At 46.9% G+C, this 19763-nt stretch overlaps 8 protein-coding genes, 1 non-coding gene and 1 pseudogene across 11 annotated transcripts; 6 read left to right on the forward strand and 4 right to left on the reverse strand.

Annotated features, from left to right (window-relative positions):
- The first annotated feature begins 2 nt into the window (after positions 1-2).
- Positions 3-3651, forward strand: Etl1 (SWI/SNF-related, matrix-associated actin-dependent regulator of chromatin, subfamily a, containing DEAD/H box 1). Its single transcript, XM_001356304.4, has 8 exons — positions 3-262; positions 322-482; positions 712-1268; positions 1329-1661; positions 1725-1992; positions 2062-2208; positions 2267-2569; positions 2634-3651. Exons 1-8 carry the CDS (start codon positions 163-165, stop codon positions 3264-3266), a joined length of 2502 nt encoding a protein of 833 aa, XP_001356340.2. The 5' UTR covers positions 3-162; the 3' UTR covers positions 3267-3651.
- Positions 3652-3812: 161 nt separating this feature from the next.
- Positions 3813-9420, forward strand: LOC4817258 (uncharacterized). Of its 3 annotated transcripts, none has more exons than XM_001356305.4 (9): positions 3813-4153; positions 5028-5810; positions 6288-6718; positions 6773-6872; positions 7490-7640; positions 7727-7958; positions 8029-8505; positions 8563-8775; positions 8834-9420. In XM_001356305.4, the coding sequence occupies exons 3-9, from the start codon at positions 6572-6574 to the stop codon at positions 9056-9058; spliced, it is 1545 nt and encodes a 514-aa protein (XP_001356341.3). In that variant the 5' UTR covers positions 3813-4153; positions 5028-5810; positions 6288-6571; the 3' UTR covers positions 9059-9420. The 3 variants fall into 3 exon arrangements, with proteins under 3 accessions (XP_001356341.3, XP_033235206.1, XP_015035722.2); XM_033379315.1 differs by having other exon boundaries at positions 7490-7558; positions 7696-7958; XM_015180236.2 differs by lacking the exon at positions 7490-7640 and having other exon boundaries at positions 7696-7958.
- A 339-nt stretch (positions 9421-9759) lies between these two features.
- Positions 9760-10424, reverse strand: LOC6902774 (aldehyde dehydrogenase X, mitochondrial-like; annotated as a pseudogene).
- A 219-nt stretch (positions 10425-10643) lies between these two features.
- Positions 10644-12696, reverse strand: Snx17 (sorting nexin 17). The gene has a single exon (XM_001356306.4). The coding sequence runs from the start codon at positions 12525-12527 to the stop codon at positions 11076-11078; it is 1452 nt and encodes a 483-aa protein (XP_001356342.1). The 5' UTR covers positions 12528-12696; the 3' UTR covers positions 10644-11075.
- A 438-nt stretch (positions 12697-13134) lies between these two features.
- Positions 13135-14470, forward strand: RpS2 (ribosomal protein S2). Its single transcript, XM_001356307.4, has 2 exons — positions 13135-13231; positions 13604-14470. Exon 2 carries the CDS (start codon positions 13605-13607, stop codon positions 14409-14411), a length of 807 nt encoding a protein of 268 aa, XP_001356343.1. The 5' UTR covers positions 13135-13231; position 13604; the 3' UTR covers positions 14412-14470.
- A 77-nt stretch (positions 14471-14547) lies between these two features.
- Positions 14548-15400, reverse strand: Bka (FCF1 rRNA-processing protein Bka). Its single transcript, XM_001356308.4, has 2 exons — positions 15263-15400; positions 14548-15204 (listed from the first exon to the last, which is right to left on the reverse strand). Exons 1-2 carry the CDS (start codon positions 15263-15265, stop codon positions 14605-14607), a joined length of 603 nt encoding a protein of 200 aa, XP_001356344.3. The 5' UTR covers positions 15266-15400; the 3' UTR covers positions 14548-14604.
- Positions 15395-16888, forward strand: LOC26532938 (uncharacterized). Its single transcript, XM_033379317.1, has 6 exons — positions 15395-15521; positions 15755-15882; positions 16052-16106; positions 16268-16350; positions 16550-16605; positions 16789-16888. The coding sequence occupies exons 2-6, from the start codon at positions 15833-15835 to the stop codon at positions 16854-16856; spliced, it is 312 nt and encodes a 103-aa protein (XP_033235208.1). The 5' UTR covers positions 15395-15521; positions 15755-15832; the 3' UTR covers positions 16857-16888.
- Positions 15568-15684, forward strand: LOC6902776 (small nucleolar RNA Z5). Its single transcript, XR_053094.1, has one exon. It is a non-coding gene; the product is annotated as a small nucleolar RNA Z5 (small nucleolar RNA).
- Positions 16889-17128: 240 nt separating the features above from the next.
- On the forward strand, positions 17129-19380 carry mtDNA-helicase (mitochondrial DNA helicase). The gene is made up of 3 exons (XM_001356309.4): positions 17129-17593; positions 17651-18088; positions 18152-19380. Exons 1-3 carry the CDS (start codon positions 17299-17301, stop codon positions 19261-19263), a joined length of 1845 nt encoding a protein of 614 aa, XP_001356345.3. The 5' UTR covers positions 17129-17298; the 3' UTR covers positions 19264-19380.
- Positions 19261-19752, reverse strand: LOC4817406 (cysteine-rich PDZ-binding protein). Its single transcript, XM_001356310.4, has 2 exons — positions 19561-19752; positions 19261-19501 (listed from the first exon to the last, which is right to left on the reverse strand). Exons 1-2 carry the CDS (start codon positions 19722-19724, stop codon positions 19372-19374), a joined length of 294 nt encoding a protein of 97 aa, XP_001356346.4. The 5' UTR covers positions 19725-19752; the 3' UTR covers positions 19261-19371.
- Positions 19753-19763: the final 11 nt, after the last annotated feature.

Raw genomic sequence — 19763 nt, forward strand, 5'->3', positions numbered from 1 at the left:
ATCGGTGTTGCTCATACTCCTAGGCTCTGTTCTCCGTGTAAACGCAAAGAGGCAAAGGTGTAGGGAAATCGTTTTCGCATATATGTCAATCTTGTATTTAGGCACAAATAATTGTGACTAAAAAAGTAAACAAGCTGTCAGTTAGCCCAGCCTTGCCCAAAGATGTCAGACAGCTCATCACCTACCAAATCGAGTTTGAGTGATTTGCGACAGTTTCGCATCAATAAAAATACAGCCGTCTCCTCAGGCCAGGCTAAAACTGGTAACAGAGTTATTGACATTTCATGCTACGGTGTTTGTAATTGTGGCAACCCTTTACAGAGAGAGTTCCTGGCAAGAAACGAATCCAGGTGATGGCAGACAGTGACAGCGACGGTGCCGACAGCCATGTGACGAAGAAGACCAAGCTGGAGCTGACAGTAAAAGAAAAGGAGGAACGCTACATGGCAGCTGCGAAAATATCGCCGCAGTATGATACAATGGTACGTTCATGAACAGAACAGGTCAAAATCTGGCGCGGGGCAGGGGGAACACGAGCGTCCTCTACTGGTACATACATATGTATGTGCGCGCGGAACATGGCGATGTTCAGGGCCGGCGTTCCAAAACAGCTGTCGCGTACAGGGGCGTCGCAAAGGGGATCGAAGATATCGATATCGATTTATTTTTTGAGCCCGGTGTAAGAATTTTCCACTTTCCCCGTTATTTCAGGCCGTTCAGGAGTCGCTTTCGCGCTCGAACTGGGATGTGGCAGCCTCCATACGCTATCTGAGAGAGCACTGCAAGCCGAAGGGGCAAAATGGTCCCTTGGTCAAGCCTAAACTGCAGCCAAGCTCACATTCCAGCAGGGCCTACTCGGACGGCGAATGCTCGGACGATGAAGACGTCAAGCAGTCCAAGGACCAAGTCTACGACAGTGATGACAGCGACTCCGAGATGGCCACCAAGATGACTGGCCAGCGCAAGAAGGTGTTCCAGTTCATGAACGAGGCTACCATCGTGGAGCTGCAGTCGGTGAAGACGCTCTCCGAGAAGAAGGCCACTCTGATCATTGAGCAGCGGCCATTCGGTGACTGGGCGGGGCTGCGCAAGAAGCTGGAGAGCATCCGGATGTCGGGCGATCTGCTGAACTATGCCCAGGATCTGATTAACAAGCAGAACACGGTCGCTACAATCTTGAACAAGTGCAACAATATGGTGTCGCGTCTGGAGAAGGCCATCTCCAATGGTGGCGGTATCGTGGACCAGCCCAAGATGCTGACCAGCGGGTAAGTTATGTCCAGTCCATGTCATGGAAAATACTCCCTTCAATATCATATTAATTGCAGAATGCAGTTGGCCGACTATCAGATAATAGGCCTCAATTGGCTCACTGTGATGCACAAACAAGAGATGAACGGCATCCTGGCCGACGAAATGGGTCTGGGCAAGACCATACAGGTGATTGCCTTTCTGGCCTACCTGAAAGAGAAAGGTCTCAGCAAAGCAGCCCACCTGATTGTAGTCCCCTCCTCTACTCTGGACAACTGGGAGGCCGAGATCGCGCGATGGTGTCCCACTCTGGTGGTAGAGAAGTATCATGGCTCGCAGGACGAGCGCAGGAGGATGCGTGGACGGTATGCCAAGGACGGCTTCACAGGCTTCGATGTACTGCTGACAACGTGAGTAGCAACACCCCCCTTCAACGTTTCATCCGTTTCATGATTGCTCGCTTCTTATCGCAGCTACCATATCGTTGGCTCCACGCCCGAGGAGAGGAAAATGTTCCGGGTGTGCAAGCTGGACTACGTCATCTTCGATGAGGCGCACATGCTGAAGAACATGACCACGCAGCGGTATGCCAACCTCATAACCATCAACGCCCGAATGCGCATCCTGCTAACCGGCACACCCCTGCAGAACAACCTGCTGGAGCTGATCTCCCTGCTATGCTTCGTGATGCCCAAGTTCTTCGCGAAGAGCATCGAGGATATCAAATCGTTGTTTGTCAAGGCAAGACCCGGCCGAGCCTTCTTTCATGTGCATATCGAGCTAAAGAGGTTTTTGGTTTCCCTTTTGCAGAAGAACAAGACCGACGGCGACCAGGAGGAGGTGTCCCAGTTTCAGGAAACACAAATACAGCGGGCCAAGCGCATCATGAAGCCCTTTGTACTCAGGCGCCTCAAGAAAGATGTCCTCAAACACCTGCCCAAGAAGCAAAGCTTTGTGGTAAGCGGAATAGTTGAAAATCTTACGTCCCACAATTATCATGCCGTTATGTTTAAAGGAAAAAGTCCCGATGAGCAGCAAACAGAGAGAGTACTACCACGAGGTGGTCGACTATTATTCCAATAACAAAGGCGTCGTGTGCAGCGGCGGCGATCGGGCTGGCATCACCATCATGATGGAGATGCGTCGCTGTGCCAATCATCCGCTGCTGATGCGCCACTACTTTACCGACGAGCATCTGCGCGGCTTCTCCAAGCGCCTGGCACGCGCCACAACCTACAAAAAGACCAACGAGCAGTACATTTTCGAGGAGCTGGCCATCATGTCCGACTTCCAGGTCTATCAGCTTTGCAACAAGCATGTAAGTGTGCTCCAGAGAGAGAATTATCCCCTGTAAAGCTAACATCCTTTGTTGTTTACTAAAGGAAATGACCGACGTAAGGATACCGGATGAACTGATATGCGATTCGGGTAAATTCGAGTTCCTGGACACCCTGCTGCCGAAACTGAAGGAGGAGGGACACCGGGTGCTGCTCTTCAGCCAGTTCACCATGATGTTGGACATTGTGGAGGAGTATATGCGCATACGAAAGCATGGGTTCTGCCGCCTGGACGGCGCCACCGCCGTGAAGGAGCGACAGGATCTCATCACGGACTTCAATGTGGATGACAATATCTTTGTGTTTCTGCTATCCACAAAGGCCGGCGGCGTGGGCATCAACCTGACGGCTGCCGACACCTGCATCATCCACGACATTGACTTCAATCCGTACAACGACAAGCAGGCCGAAGATCGGTGTCATCGCATGGGCCAGCAGCGGCCAGTCACTATCTACCGCCTGGTGGCGGAGAGCACCATCGAGGAGGGCATCCTGATGGCCGCCGAAGAGAAGCTAAAGCTAGAAAAGGAGATCACCTCCACCGAGAAGGGCGAGGGCGAGGTACACGAGCAGCGGTGCGTCGTCAAACTCCTAACCATGGCCCTGGGCCTCGACAAGGACCAGGAGGAGCAGTTATCCAACTCACTTAACAACTCTCTGGCCACGCCCACAAAGTAGTTACCCTCCCCGTCCAATCCACACAATCCATAAACCATAATCCATAATTTTTTCATAGTTTAAGCAATCAATAGTTGGTTTTTAATTTATAGTTTCACCTGTATGCATGCTAGATGGAATGTAACCAGAGATTTATACGAGTATATGTGGCACACCCCCGATAAGGGGGAGCTATCTAACCATAAAAGATAATTCCATGATATGATATGTAAACTAAGGCAGACCAGATAAATGTTTTCCATCGATCCGAAGACCTCTGATTCATACAGTGGATTAGGATTGTTCATTTCGCATTGATTTTCATTCTTTTACTAAGTTTTTTACTAAGCTGAACGATTTGTTGTAACTTATAAGTAAAAAGAACTATTGTGCATTGAGAACTAAACAACACCCCGACTGGTCTACTGTCCGATATCCAACGGGTCACTCGACAGCCCTGCCTAGAGATCCCCACTCTCTCGCTCTGTCGTTCTCTGCTTTGCTTGTGCTTTGCCTCAGAGAGTGCGGCGTCGAGAGAGCGAGAGCTTTTGGTTGGCTTTTGTGTGCGGCGGGGCGATTCATCAACGTTTTTCAGTCTTCAACTGATCGCTCGGGCCGATGATTTAATTTTTAAGTTTAAGCGCGTTACTCACATACATATCTTACATACATACATACAAACATACTACTTGCGAAAACACACACCGACAACCCGACACGACGCACAGCGATAGATGGATATATGTATAGCAATACCATATCCATAGTGTACGACGATATATTGTATCTATTCGGAGGAGTCTGATCAACGAACATATGTGGCCCAAACATAAACCAAAACTCGAACAATTGCAGTAATACGCGGAGCAGGCAGCAGGCAGCAGCAGATTCTATAATTAAACAAAGTAGTATGTGCCATCCGCGGTCCAACTGTTGGTTGGTCTCCGCCTCTATTCCACTCTAACGAATCGTCTGAATCAGAATCGAAATCCGTTTGCCATTATGTGATGTGATTCATGCCGAGTACATAAGTTTTCCCTCGTCCCTAGCCCCCATACTCATAGTCATACCCAAACCCGTCACCGTCCCCGTCCCCGTCGCCGTGTCTAAAATTCCTTCTTTCGCTTTTTCGGCTTTGGCCGCTCCTCAGGCAAGCCTCAACTAAATCTGTTTAAAAATAGGAAAACAAAAAACAAAAAAAAAAGACAGTTTGCGAACGACGGAAATCATATTGCCACAAAATACTAAATAAATATAGGGCCAATAATAATAATAATGAAAAAGATTCCTCGGTGTTTCTGTGTGCCTCGGATCGCACCAATAGACGACGACGACGACGACGTCACACCCAGTTTTGTCTTTTGGTTTTTGGTTCTGGCGGAAACGGAAGAAACGCCAAATGCATGCATATATCTCCGTCCGTCCGTCTGTCTGTATGTCCGTGGAAATACATATATCATCCATCCGTCCGTCACATAGTATAAATATAGATGCGATGGCAGCGGCACATGTGAGCGATTTTTTTTTGGCAATAGAAGAAGAAAGGTAGCGCGCGTGGAGAGAGCAGGCGTAGAAAATAAATAATAAATAACAAGAAAAGCAAATGCAAGTTGGACCGAAGCTTTAAATACTCTAGAAAAACCATCGTCTCTTTGGAGTAGCTTTGGATGAAGTCATCCTATGATTGATCTATTCGAAAATGCATAATACTTTCATTTTGGCAATGGTATGCAAATAATTAATAATTCCTCCCCCTCTCTATTTGTGTGTGTCTGTGGGTAGTGTCTAGTTGTGTGCGTACATGTGAGTAATCCGAAGAATAAGAACTACAAAATACAGCGAGCGATCTACATTTAAAAGAGAAACGAACGAAAATAACGCGAACAAAACCAAACAAACACTAGAGGAAAACGCAATTACAGCAGAGCAACCGAGAGAGTGAGCGGGAGAGAGAGAGACAGAGCAGAGAACGAGCAGCACAAAGCAACAAACCAAAAATAGACGAACACACAGACGACTAACGCTGTCCGTCCCACGGTGCGTATACTCAATGAAGCCAGAAGCCGGGCCACCACCCGCTCCACTCCATTGACTCATCCCTCGAATCCACATCTCTCTCTGCAAACAGCTGCTGCTCCCCCACACACAGACAAACAAACACGAAAGATACAATCAATTACGATCCCCCTGAGTGTGCTCAAGTGTTTATCTGTATCTGTATCTGTGTGTGTGTGTGTGTGCGCGAGAATCCATAGCTAGAAAAGAACTTCGGGCTCGGGTTCCTCCATTCATATTCATATTTGGAATATCTCCGGCACTGTTTTTGGAATTATTACTTCTGGCTTATGGCTTTGAGGCTGGACTTTGAGCGCGTGCCTGTCCAGCATAATTAAACGATAGACGAATGAGAAAGAGCGTATCTATGAAGTAGATAAATATCTTTATACGAAATAAAACTAAAGAGCTGCAACAACAGCCAAGCAGCAATCGAATCGACGAACACAAATATATATAAATACAAAAGCTCGAAACAAATTGGAAGAAGCATATACTTTGCACAAAAAGGTAAGTGATTCATCCGTCCCCTCCTATCCCAATCTTCAGCTTCACAAGTATATCTGGGGGCTAATAATTAACGCTGCAAGTTCACATAGTAGTTATATACAGAGGATAGAAGCGCTTGGATCTCTCACATTATTTTGAGGCTGATGTCATGGCTGCTGGGGAGATGAAGTGCTCTGCTCGGCTTGGGCAACAAACCAAACCAGATGCAACTCCTACGCCCATCTATAAAGCCGGTTGCCACAGCTACAGCCACAGCCACAGGGACAGACTGGCAGATTGCCCCAAGAGATTCAAGTAGTTGGCGACTTCTTTCTCTCTCTCGCTGTTGGGTAAACAGTTTTCTGTATCTTGATATTTGATGTATTGTATGAGTAGGTGAACATGTTATGGGCTTGACTTGGGGCTGGAGCTTGGGTTTGGGTTTGGGTGTTCTGCAAACTGAATCTGGCAAACAATCCACTCTTCATTCCATTGCAGACCAAGCAATCTGACTCTGCAAAGATTGTATTAAGGAGAGAATTCAACTAAAAACTCGAACAGAAGAAAGGATCGGATCGGATCGGATCAGATCAGAGGAAATCAACTATTGTGATATGTACAAATTTACTCAAATACTGAAAAAACACTGAGAAACCTAGAACCTAGAGGTCTATTCCAAGGAACCCCAGTTGTAAATCAATTATCGAGAGGATAATCTATAATCTACCAAAGATTAGGCTAAACAGATCAGAGATCAGATCAGAACCAGAACCAGCACGGAAATGGCCGAGAAAGTGGAACACTCACAGGCCAGCCTGAACAGTCAACAGAATGATGCTCGAAAGGTGCGCAAGTCGCCCGACTTTCAGCCCATGATGCCCGGCGTTATATCCAGAGAACGCAGCTTTGTCCGCACTTCGAACCAACAGGTGCTGTCACTTATCTTTGATGTGGGGCCTACTGTAACGTTCCCTCAATTCCAGAATATCAACAAAAGGCGCAGTCTGGCCTTCAATGTTCCTGGAAATCAGCAGTCGGGACAGATGAGGGGCAAGCCCGCTATGGATATATACCGACCGCCAAGTGAGTAATCCATTTGTTTCCTCTTTGTTGTGTTTCCACTTTTCTGCTTAGTTTGCTTGGCAGAATGCTTTATGCTGTCTCAAGGTAGCGCTAGTTAAATCCATTACAATATTATCCGGCTAGAACTGATGTATCCAAGCAACTGACAGATGGAGGTGGCTATTTGTAATGCCATAATTACATTGGCAGCACATTCCCATACGCGGATGAACGCATTAACGCGTGACTGCCAATTCACGGTTGAGTTCCGTTCGCTTAGGGGACATTTATAAAGCGAATCAACGGGGAACATACCATAGATAACCTACATCAGACTGGACGTCTTTTAGGAAAGTTTTCCACCGCATAATCTTTGTTAGTTTGTCGGGGGCCATCTGCTCTCCAGCTGCTTTCTCGGATGCTTCGCACTTTCAGCTGCAAGCTTTATAGACTACCAATTACTTATTGAGACAATATCTTTCTTTTCGATTCTTTTCATATGTCTTTCTCATACTCTATACACACTCCTCCCCCCACACACACACACACACACTCCCAAAATGTTGTCCTGCCCCTCACATCATCATGCTATAATCTCTTGGTGTCCGACCTCCTCTGTATAAATGCCTCCGTCACAGATGTGCGCGGCGAAATGGCTGCTCCGATCGGTGGTGGTGGTGGTGGTGGTGGTGCAGGTGCAGGTGCAGGTGGTGTAAACAAACTGAATGTGAATGCCCAGGAGTTCACGATGACGGGCAACTGCTCGCCAACCGAGGCCCTCAGTAATCGGTAAAGCAAAACCTTTTTAATGCCATCGTTTACCCCTCTTCCCGTCTCCTTGCAGAGCTAAACTACAATCTACAACATTCTTCCAGTTCGTCGCTAATCTTCCCCACCAACGTCCCCGGCCAGAGCCCCTCTTTGGGCCAGTACGTGAATGTGAATGTGAACGTGAACAGACGGCAGGCGGGTCTCTCGCTGGGCAACATGCCCGGCGGAATGAAGGCCAGCCACCATCGCTCCATTTTGGTGACGCATCCAATCAGTCCTCTAGCGGGTAGTCAAATGCCTCTCATGAACTCCCCCTCCAGTGGCAATATACTCCATGTAAGCAGGCGGATAACAGGATAGACTCTCACAATCTCTCATTAAAATCTCTCCCTTCTATCCCTTTCAGACAACGAATCGGGTAAAGTTTGCCCTGGAGCCCAGGGGCCAGCAGAAGTCTTCGACATCCCAAAACCAGTTCCAGCAGAACTATGGACAGCAATATCAGCTGAACCTCAATGGCTCTATCGATCCGTATATGAACGGCAATGCCCTGCAACGCTCCAAGTCCCTGTCTTCGGCTGATGCCCTGACCCGTGGCATGGCCGGTCTGGGCCTGGGCCTGGGCAACGAGATGTCCGACATTGGAGGGTTCACGCCGGAGATCCAGGCCTTGATCGACACCGCTCTGGAGGATCCCAATCAGCTGAACTCGCGCTGCCTCATGGAGCTGACTTCACAATTCATCAAGCGGGCGGTGGAGAGCCGGCGCTTCGCCTTGCCCATCTCCCGTCTATGCCTCAATATCATAGCCAGGGAGCAGAAGGAGACCTTCCTCGAGGCGTTGCTCAATACGTGCCGTCAATGGTACCAGGAACGCGAAAAGGTACACACAAGGGAAGACTATCCGAAGCTTTAATCCATGACTTATCTATTCCTTTAGCTACTGTTTGCCATCCAGGGCATGAAGTCACCTTCCCGCGTCCGTTTTACAGCCTTCATGGCCTTCCTGACGGAGATGTTCTGCCAGCTGAAGCGGCGCCAAATCCAGCTGCGCACCCACCACGAGGGAACACCTCCTCCATTGGTCCTGCTCAGCCTGCTGTCCAAGTGCTGTGAGGATTGTGTGCGTCCGCCGATTCACTCGCTGTCAGAAGTGCGTCTGTCCCTAGATTCACAAATCAGATCGTTATATGGGATTTCTTTCGTTCCAGGTTGAGTGTCTGTTCTATGTTCTAACCTGCATTGGCCAGGACGTGGAGCAGCAGCTGCCCCAGCAGCTGGAGCTGCTCATGAGCCTCGTGCGCGATGCCTTCTTGAATGCGGGCGAGTCGGCTGCTGCCATCCGTCGGACACTGCTGCAACTCATCGAGCTGAAGGCCTCCCACTGGCAGCTGCCCGGAAACACGGTCCTCTACTACACCCGCAACAACAACTAGGCGGGCAATCTAGTGTGGATCCACAGAAAGGGAAGGGACTGGGATCAAGGGGGTTGATGGTCGGGCAATCGCAAGACATTATCAGCTATCTTTACTGTTGTCGATTTGCATTTAGGCCTGCAAACCTTCTGTTCTATTTATCTTACTCTTACTCTTACCTAGGCTAAGCGATACATATTTATTTTGGAACCAGCAATAGTAACACTAACCCCGAGGACTTCAATTCACTTCACACCAAGCCCCAGTACCAAATGAGGTCCAATGCGACTTCGGTTTCCGCGGACTCAGCGCTAATCTAAGGCTCAATTTTTATGTGAATCCATATATTTACTTGTAATAAATCACTGCTAGTCAAAAGTGTATTCAATTTGCTTTCCGAAAAACTTTGGTTATCTCTTCCTCTTTCACTCCGATCGCCATTGAAACTTGTGGTTTTAACTACTCCAGTGCCGCTAATTCAAATAGTAATGTTAAGAGTAGTTTCATTACCTGCCGTTCATTGCCATAAGCTGCATTACGCGGTCGTCCTTCTCTGGAGCAATTGCCGCGAAATCGTCTACACCTCTTAACTTGAGCAGAGTCAATAGCTCCGATCTCGAGCTGCGTGGATTCATCCTCACCTCCCATGTGTACGATATTCTTAAATTTATCCACGTTACAGATGCGGATAAATTCACCGACATACGGGCTGCAATACAATATTTTTCCCGCGTGGTAGGCATTGTAACCGTTATATATAATTAGATATACATATATATATATAAATCAGGTGATTTTAAATACTAATGATGGGCGGACTATCCGAATCTTAAGGCTAATGTCCCTGTCCAGGACAGTCCCTTCTTAGGAGTTCTTCTGTGACCTCCGTGTAGTTGGAGAGTGTATACTCCCGGCCAGCCAGGGCATTGTAGTGCCGGCACACAGGCAACCGACAATTTAGTTGGCATAGTCCAGATCCTTGGTGAAGAGAGCGGCGGCAAGGTCGTACTCCGAGTTGTTGGCACGTTCGATGACCCCGTCGAGCTTCTTGAATCGAATCAGCTGCTGGACGGGCCCGAATATCTTCTCGCGGGCAAAGTAGCCGGGAAGGCATTCGAGACGGCTACCGCCGGCCACCAGATTGGCGCCCTGCTGGATCATGCCAAGGATCTTATCCATCTGCTCCTGGTTGATCTGGGGATCCTGCTTGGTGTTCAGATCTAAGGGATTGCCCACGGTCCTCTTCTTGGCACGCTCTGCACTGCGCTCCACAAAGGTGCGAGAGCCGGCACAGCAGCACTGGCCCATGTTGAAGAAGAGGCCGAAATGGGCTGTCTCCACGGCGTAGTCCGGTCCGTGTCAGAGAGGAAATACAATGACAGCATTGCAAACAAAATGAAACAGTCACCACTTCGCATATATATGTATGCTTATATTTGTTTCGTTATCAATACGAAAACTGCGTACTGCCAACAAACAATACTCAGATCAGTAACTTCTGCTTGCTGACCAGCCGGCACACTGCCCCCACTGTCCTTATTATTATATAAAGGCTCTGACAAGTCAAAAACGAACCGTACACAGTAGTTATCAGTACATTTATTTTTCCAAATGCATAACGTATTTATTCTAAGAGGAAACGTAAAAAGATTCACATACATATATTACAATAAGAGTTAAACAATAAGCAATAAGGTTACAAATGTGTCCAAAAAGGTTCATTTACAGAGAATTTATAATAATTCAACATTTCTTATAAATAATAAATGGTAAGAAAACGCTTTCTTGTTGAGCATTCATCAATACATCACCGGTTCTATACAATAAAATTCCCATTTCATACATTTTCCCTTAGGATTCACAAGCAGCCGAGAAAATAAAGTTATATACACTCAAAAATTACTAACTGTGTTACTTTAAATGTGCGGGTTCGATTTGTGTTGCTAACAATTACATTACAGTGGTTACAAAACATGCGGATAGTTATATATTCAAGAAATTCAACTAGTTTGGCACCCATTCATTTGGCTAGCGTTATTCAGAGATCGTCGTCCCCAATACCCTCAAACGCTTCGTTGGCCACACGTGCACCGTCCTCCCCATCGTTGCGAAAGAACACAGCCCCAAAAGTGCGGGACGTCGTTAGTCTCTGCTGTTTTGATTTGGGAGCCAGGTCCTGTGCCAGAAACTTGACTGGCGGCGTTGTTATAGACGCTGTCGTTGTCGAATACGACGTAGATGCACAAGTCGATGTCGATGATACCGAGCTGGGTGTTGATGCGGCCGATGTAGCTCCCGCGTCCGGTTCATCATCGCTATTCTGATCTGTTTTCCCGCCTCCGCCGTGCAACAACTGATCCACCATGGCCTGCAGGCATACAGACATCAGCATTGCCTGTTCACTGCTTATAGTTATCCAGCGAAGCGTTTGCTTCGAAATCAAATACTCAAATGCCAACTGCAACTGTGAGGGCTCAAGCCTCGACTCCAGCGTATTGTGGGTCACACTGACACGCCATGAGCGCATCCTAGTCACCCGAAACTTTGTCTCGTATATCTTGGCGCCTCGTGCCGTACGCAAGCTGAGCTCCTTGTTACCAATGCTGACCAAAGCCATAGTTTTCGGGTCAGGATAGTCAACATTCGCCGCCTCAAACTGCAGGCATCCGTAGGAGGGCAAGTCTCGCACTATGTCCATGTATTCCAAAGACCGCCCTTGCATCTGAAGATGGCTCAATTGCCGTCCAAGGCCAGGCGAGCAGATCACAATCCATTCTCTACTCACATCCGCCACGGTCTGGTTATACAGCAAGTTCAGGGCCACTTTATTTCCGTATAGCTTGGCATCCCAGCTCGAATCCCAGTAACACGTGCGAAGCAACAGCTCACAGGGCTGGGCATGGAGACGTGTTATGTATGGCGACTCGAAGTCCATTAGGCGTCGCACCAGAACCAGCTCGTCAGATTCCCGCTTTTTGCGCATCAGGTACAGACAAAACAACTTCATCAGCTCTTCTGGGAGCTTCAGTTCACGGCACACGCTCTTCAGTAACAAACTGGCATTCTGCTGCACATTACAATTAACCAGCAACTGTGCTCCATTCGGATTTGTGTAGACCTCTACCTCTAGCTGCTTTTCCTCGCTGTCGCTTCCCACATTGCCCTCGGCCAGTGCCGTATCCAGCTGGGCACGCTGGAAGAACTGATGTAGAAACGGCAATCGAACAAGGCGTGCATCCTGACCAATGATCTGCAAATACTGCTCCAGACCACTGCGTCTGGCCTCCAGCTGTCCATTAGTTAGCGGTAGAAACCTTTTTGGGGGAAAAGGAGGCAGACTCAAGCTGGAGCAATGCCGACGCATTTGCTCGTTTAAGGAATGCAGTTGCTTGTACCGCAAGCAACAATGATAACTCCCATTTATGTGTATATTATACACAGTGTACGTGGGCGAGCCCAGGTCCTGCGTGTCTGGTATAGAAAAATGCATGTTTCTATTATCTTACGGCATCGCCAGCCAACTTTTTACATTTTTATTGTTTCGCGATTGTTTTTCATATCATTTCAATATCTTTTTCTTTGTTTATGTACAATTAATAAACATTTGTGCAGATTTTCTCGCGTTGTCACACTATATACATTGTTAGGCGGGCCTATCTGATCTAATAGCTGTATGACATTAGAATTTTTAAAATTTGTTGCGAAGAGAGAGCAGCTGTCAGACAATTTATAAATAAAAACTAATTTGCTTGTGCCACGCATATTATTATTTTAAAATATGAAAAATGCTGCTCATAGAATTTTTCGTCTGTTTGAATCTAATATGCTTGCCATTATGTTCTCTCATTGTCTAATTATTTCTCTTTTTATAAATTACACCCAGCCAACCAGCAAAATTGAATTTGAAAATTGCACCAATCGATTAGCTCTGCGGCCGCGCTGCTGCAGCTCAACTGAAAAGCCAACTGGATACATATATATCTCCCATAAGGCTGTCTCTGATTGTGCAACCAGTCAGTTAGCAAAGTCTAATGTCATACAGCTATAACCACGAAATATTGTGACGATTTTCCCAAAAATATATCACCAAAAATATATATCGATATATTGATATGTCTTCTTAGCATCCCTATTTCCATTTCTCGGCCATTTCGTTTTTGTCTTTCACCCCTAATACACTTGATAGACCTACATGTAAGCTGAATTAAATATAAATTAGCCTAAATTGGCTTAGAATATGTTCACATCAGTGTGCCTGACAACACAATTAAATACGACTGTTCCCCTTTATGTTAAATAAAAAAGATTTGATGGTATTTTAGAGTAAAACATAACCACTCTGGGAAACCACGTGTTTCAAAATGGCGATGCCAGCCACTCGTGAAAAAAGTATTTAATTGTGCGTAAAATGATGATTCTTTCAATTACCTTTTGCGGTTTCCACCAGAAAGCATTCTGCTTAAAGATGGCCTTAGGAGTCTGATCCAAGTGCACACAATGAAATGCTGACATTGATTTTGGTAATCTTCGATATGCTAAACAAGATATTGGTTTTTTCAATTGCAGAATGGCGGACGCAGCTCCAGCCCGTGGTGGATTCCGTGGCGGTTTTGGCTCTCGTGGGGGTCGTGGTGGACGCGGTCGTGGCCGTGGACGCGGCGCCCGTGGACGTGGTGGCAAGGAGGACTCCAAGGAGTGGGTTCCAGTCACCAAGCTAGGTCGCCTGGTGCGCGAAGGCAAGATCAAGTCCCTGGAGGAGATCTACCTGTACTCGTTGCCCATCAAAGAGTTCGAGATCATCGACTTCTTCCTGGGCTCGGCTCTGCGCGATGAGGTGCTGAAGATCATGCCTGTGCAGAAGCAGACCCGTGCCGGTCAGCGTACCCGCTTCAAGGCCTTCGTTGCCATCGGTGACAACAACGGTCACATCGGCTTGGGCGTCAAGTGCAGCAAGGAAGTTGCCACCGCCATTCGTGGCGCCATCATCCTCGCTAAGCTGTCCGTCGTGCCCGTGCGTCGTGGCTACTGGGGCAACAAGATCGGCAAGCCCCACACCGTGCCCTGCAAGGTTACTGGCAAGTGCGGCTCCGTCTCAGTGCGTCTGATTCCCGCTCCCCGCGGTACTGGCATTGTCTCGGCTCCCGTCCCCAAGAAGCTCCTTACCATGGCTGGTATTGAGGATTGCTACACCTCGGCCCGTGGCTCGACCGGCACCCTGGGTAACTTCGCAAAGGCCACCTACGCTGCCATTGCCAAGACCTACGCTTACCTCACTCCAGACTTGTGGAAGGAGATGCCTCTGGGCTCCACTCCCTACCAGGCATACTCTGACTTCTTGTCCAAGCCCACAGCCCGTCTGCACGCTGATGCCTAGACTCGACAAAACAGAGCGAACCAATGGTTTTGAATAAAATTGAATAACATAAAACCATAGACTACGATGTTTTTCATTTCCTGATTCAGCCTATATGCTGGAAAACGGTCCCATACTTGAAGAAAAAACAACAAAGTTTGAGCTTAAAGTAATTTCATGTTTTAATAGGTAAAATATAACTATAAAAAGTAGTCTACGCTTTCACGCCATAAGCCTCCGGCATTCTTTCTATGGCGTACTTATGGGCCGACACATACATAATGGGCACTCCGGGTATTTTTCGAATGCGGTTCTTAAGATCTTTGTCGTTGGTGGCCACAATGTAGCACTTGTGCTGCCGCACACGCTCCACGATGCAGTCATCGGCGTAGGTTCCCTTGTGCAGGCAGGGCAAGCGCTCGAAGCGGGGATCTGATATGATGCGCAGTGCCAGCTTGTACTTGTTGCCCAGCTTCTCCAACTCAGCGCGCACACAGTCTGAAATGTAGGGTATGCATTTGGCATATAAACAATCCATCATTCCCTGCACAATATCCAGTTTGCTCTTAATGCTAAAGTTGATGAAATTGGTATCCAGGACTATGTGGTAGGGTGGTCCCAACTGGGTGTTGTACTGGAAAAAGAGCGCCGAGCTCTGCTGCGTGGCCTCATGCACTTTCACCTGGTGAGGATCCTCGGCTTTCTTTCGCTTTTCCCGAATTTGGTCCTTCAGACGCGAATCCGTAGGCTTCATCAGGCGTTTAAGCTGCGCATTTCGCTGTTTCTTTACCTTCTGGGTTTTCTTTTGTTTGCCCTGTGGGAAGAATAAATCCGTTACCACAAGGGACATTCCAATGGAAATAGATATTTACCATTTTAAGGTATTTTCAGTTTAAAATCAAATTAAAAGGGCGCACGTGTAGAGAACTATTTTGGTCATCAGCTGTTTTCACGATTAGTATCGATATCACTTTTTTCCAAAGCAACGCTGAAATATATCGAAAGACCACAAAATCATTCCTGCGGTGGATCGATATTAGATGAAGCATAGCTGTGCCGCCATTTTCGTTCTAGCATTTCCACGTGCGCCCGGATGTGGCTTCACTTTTATTCGACAACTCAAGCAAAATGGTAAGCAAATGGAACCCAGTGAAAAGTTAAAGAAAAAATGCAATGCCACAAATGATGAAACTGATGACGAGACTGAAAGAACATTTTTCTCGACTTAACGTTGTATCTTTCAATGTTTCGTTGAACAATATTTGTTCATTAAAGATTATTCGGCAATCTGATGGCATTTCATTTACTTTTGCTGGCTTTGTGTTCAATTAAACAACTGCTAATTGAAGATGTTTGCTTTGCAGGGATAAATACCACGAACTTTGGTGAAATTATGAACAATTGACGCCATGTAAGTGTGCGTACACAAGGCCACGCGGCCGATGAGACACCTTGGGCATTCAGACCATTTGAGACTCCTCTGGGCATTGAGGTAAGGACAACTTCTTGTTATGCAGTTTTTTTTTTCTTGTGATGAACTTTTACACAGACCTGTACTGAATAGACTCATGCGGAAAAATGTAAACTGATTCAAGAAAGAAAAAAAAGGTTATTTTATTTATGAATTCTTTCATTAATGAGCTATTTCGTTATTGTTTTAGGTTATGTCTAACAAGCGGCCCATGGAGACGACAGTGGGGAAATTTTTGTAACAAGGTAAGCATTCAATTTAGATAATATTAAACAAAGTGATGAACTTTTACACAGACCTGTACTGAGACAATCATGCAGATAAAATGTAAGCTGATTTAAGATTCAGCAAATTCAAAGCTAACATTTTTGTTTTAGATCTTCTTTAATGTACTCCTTAATTTCAGATTTCGAACTCTGCTTTGAGGTTATGGCGTGCATCTGATGGCTACTCCAGGCACATGGTACTTCGTTGTGAAATCCAACCAAGGTAATATTTTCACCCACTAATCCGATGGATTATTCTGAGTAGCTAAATGATGATTACCTTAAATACCTTTTGCGGTTTCCACCAGAAAGCCTCGGCTTAATGATGGGCTTAGGTGTCTGATTTCTACACGTTTCTACACATATATTGTTCCCGGTTTTTTATTGTATAAACTAATCTGATTCTTTATTTCTTTTTTTAGCAAATATGTGGGAATTTTAAATGACTACCGAATCTGTAACTGCACCTATTTTAAAGGTAATATATAAAAGCTTTGTACTATTTAATTTGCTTAAATGATGATTACCTTAAACACCTTTTGCGGTTTCCACCAGAAAGTTTCGGCTTAATGATGGGCTAAGGCGTCTGATTAATAATTTGTACAGAAATTTTGATCGAGCTTATACGTTCTTTACTAATACTATATTTATTTAATTACAGACTTTCATTATGGCTTCAACTGGATGGCATTTGCTCAACAGTACTTGGGTTTAAGGCTCATCAATTGAATACAAAATAAATCTAATTAAATACAAAATAACAAGTACAAAATTTATTTGGAAATTGGGATTGGGATCTTTTCTGTTTTAGAGACTCACACTCTATTGAAGTCCGCCTTTTCTGTATGTGGCAAGAGCCGCGCATCAGCGAAATTTCATTTTCATTTTATGGAATCCACGAATTTATAAAGCTGTCGAATTTTGTGTTTCAAAAGAAGCCGCGCAGATGAGTGCTCGATAACGATAGTTCACCAAAGGAAGAGTTGCAGTGGTTATTAATCTAACGCGAAATAAAAGCTGAAACTCTCATAAATGCTAGCTGATGCAATCAGTTGGTTTATTATTTAATTGCTGGGAGTACACGGCCTATTTAGTAATGGCTTCCAAAATCTCAATTGCGTGCTACACTAGCCTGCCGCCTGTTGCACAGAGTTGATCGATAACATGTACCATGAGACGCGCCGGTTTAATCAAACCGCTGTTGCGCATAAATAACAACAAATCCAGAGTCTGGAGGGAAAACTACGCAACGCAGATAAATACGGAATACGCGGAGTGCACACTGGACCCCAAGGAGTATGTGGACTTTAAGAAACAACTGCGACAGATCAATCTACTTCCCAAGGATGGACACACGTGCTTGCAAGTGGAGTGCCGGCTGTGTGAACGTAACAGGCAGCCGGCTGCAGCACACACAAGGGGCGTCGCTGAGCAAGGGCTGCTGGCTTACGTAAACAAGCGGACGGGTGTGTAAAGGAGCGGATTTTCATTAGCAAACTATCTAAATAGATTCCTCTTTCTAGGAGCCTTTATCTGTCCAAATTGTGATGTGAAAACCTCTCTGAGCAATGCTCTGGCGGCTTATCAGATCCCCACGCCAGCAGGCTACCTGCGCCTCCCACAAACGCAGCCCGTATATGAATCGCGCTTTTCCTACCTTACAAATGTGACGCCAGAGGCATGTGATGCCCTAGGAATCAAGGGTTTGAAGGAGTCGCAGTTGAATGCCATTGGAGCCCAGTATGAACCGGAACAGAATCTGCTGCATTTCAAGCTACGCAACGCAGCGCAACTGGTGGTCGGGGAGAAGGTGCTGCATTTAAGCGACCGCCATGAGGAGACCTTTCAGGGCACGTCCATGTCGGGGCTGCTTATTCATGGTGTGGGGAACAAAAGTAAAGCGGTTCTAGTCAGCAATTTACTTGACTTCATCGTCCTTGCCACACAGAACATCGAAACGCGTACGTACAACCGCTTGCTTTCCTTGCGATTCACAGCTCACAGAATACAGTTTTTGCTTTCAGATTGTATTGTTTGCCTGCCGTACGAGCTGAAGATGCTGCCGCAGGAATGCCTGCCTGGATTGGAGCGCTTCAAGGAGCTGGTCTTTTGGCTGCACTACGATAGCAGTCACAACTGGGATGCCGCCCGAGCATTTGCCCAAAAGATAGAAGAAAAGCGTTGCCTTCTCATTAGAGCCACCGAAACGGAGCCAGCACCGCACTTGGCACTACGTCGTCGGCTCAACCTTCGCCACATACTGGCCAAGGCTACGCCAGTGAGGCACAAGGCCATCACTACATTTGGGGCGATGAGGAACGACATACTCAGCGAGCTGCAGAACATTGAAAAGGTGAACGGCGTCAAGTGGAAGCGTTTCCCAGTGCTGAACAAGTTGCTTAAGGGTCATCGTAGGGGAGAGCTGACAATCCTGACCGGACCCACGGGCAGCGGGAAAACCACCTTCATGAGCGAGTACTCCCTCGACCTAGCCATGCAGGGCGTGTCCACACTCTGGGGCTCCTTCGAGATACGCAACACCCGTTTGGCCGCCACTTTGCTGCGACAATACGTGGGCTACCCCTTGGATAATAAGTTGCAGGAGTTCGACCACTGGGCAACGGAGTTTGAGCGAATGCCGCTCTATTTTATGACCTTTCACGGCCAGCAGCCCCTGAAGCCAGTGCTGGAGGCCATCGAGCACGCGTCCTACGTACACGACGTGATGCATGTGATAATTGACAACCTTCAGTTTATGATGGGAGTCTCCTCATTTCGCGGCGACAAGTTCTGGGAGCAGGATGCCATCATTGCAGCCTTTCGCAGCTTCGCCACCAAGCACAATGTCCATGTCACGCTAGTCATGCATCCGCGTAAGGAGCGCCAGGAGGATGACCTCACCACGAGCTCCGTCTTTGGCACGGCGAAGGCCACACAGGAGGCGGACAATGTGCTTATCATTCAGGACAAGCGACTCACATCGGTGCGGGGCAAAAAGTATTTGCAGATAGCCAAGAACCGCTATAGCGGCGATCTGGGCATCATGCCGCTCGAGTTCGACAAGGAGGCGCTCAGCTACTCCTCGCAGATGCAAGGTGCCAAGCGGCGAAGGGAGAAGACAACGACAGAGGCCTGACCTACTTATCTATGCATTTGTTGATACTATCTGATATAATTATTCTGTTGTCTAGAACTAGGTTAGGCTTATACATAAAATCCTTGCGTCGTCTGGCCATGGGATGCATCACGTTGAGCTCTGCTTGTAGTTCTTTGTGTTTAGGATTCTCTTGCCGCACATGGCGCATATGGCCTTTTTGTAGGCGCACGCCTGACAGTAGTGGGATCCCATCTGGTGGACCTTTTGTCGGCAGATGCTGAAATGATAAGCAATCTCATGAGCCTGGAATCCAGCGTACGGTTTGTCTTTTCTTACCGGCAAGGTGCCAGGGTCGTGCCCATAGGATTGTATCTGTCCCGAGCCGAGGATAGGGCTTTGTTTTCATTTATCTTGCGTCCACCGGCTGGGGCGGTGCTGGTTTTCCAGGGATTTGGGGCCGAGACTTTCGTCAGCTTCGCCTCGCACTTCTCGCAAACCATTTTTTTTCTTATCAATTTGTTTTGATTTTGCAATGCAGT

The sequence above is a fragment of the Drosophila pseudoobscura genome, chromosome 4 (genome assembly GCF_009870125.1).
Source record: "Drosophila pseudoobscura strain MV-25-SWS-2005 chromosome 4, UCI_Dpse_MV25, whole genome shotgun sequence".
In the NCBI taxonomy this organism is placed as follows: Eukaryota; Metazoa; Arthropoda; class Insecta; order Diptera; family Drosophilidae; genus Drosophila; species Drosophila pseudoobscura.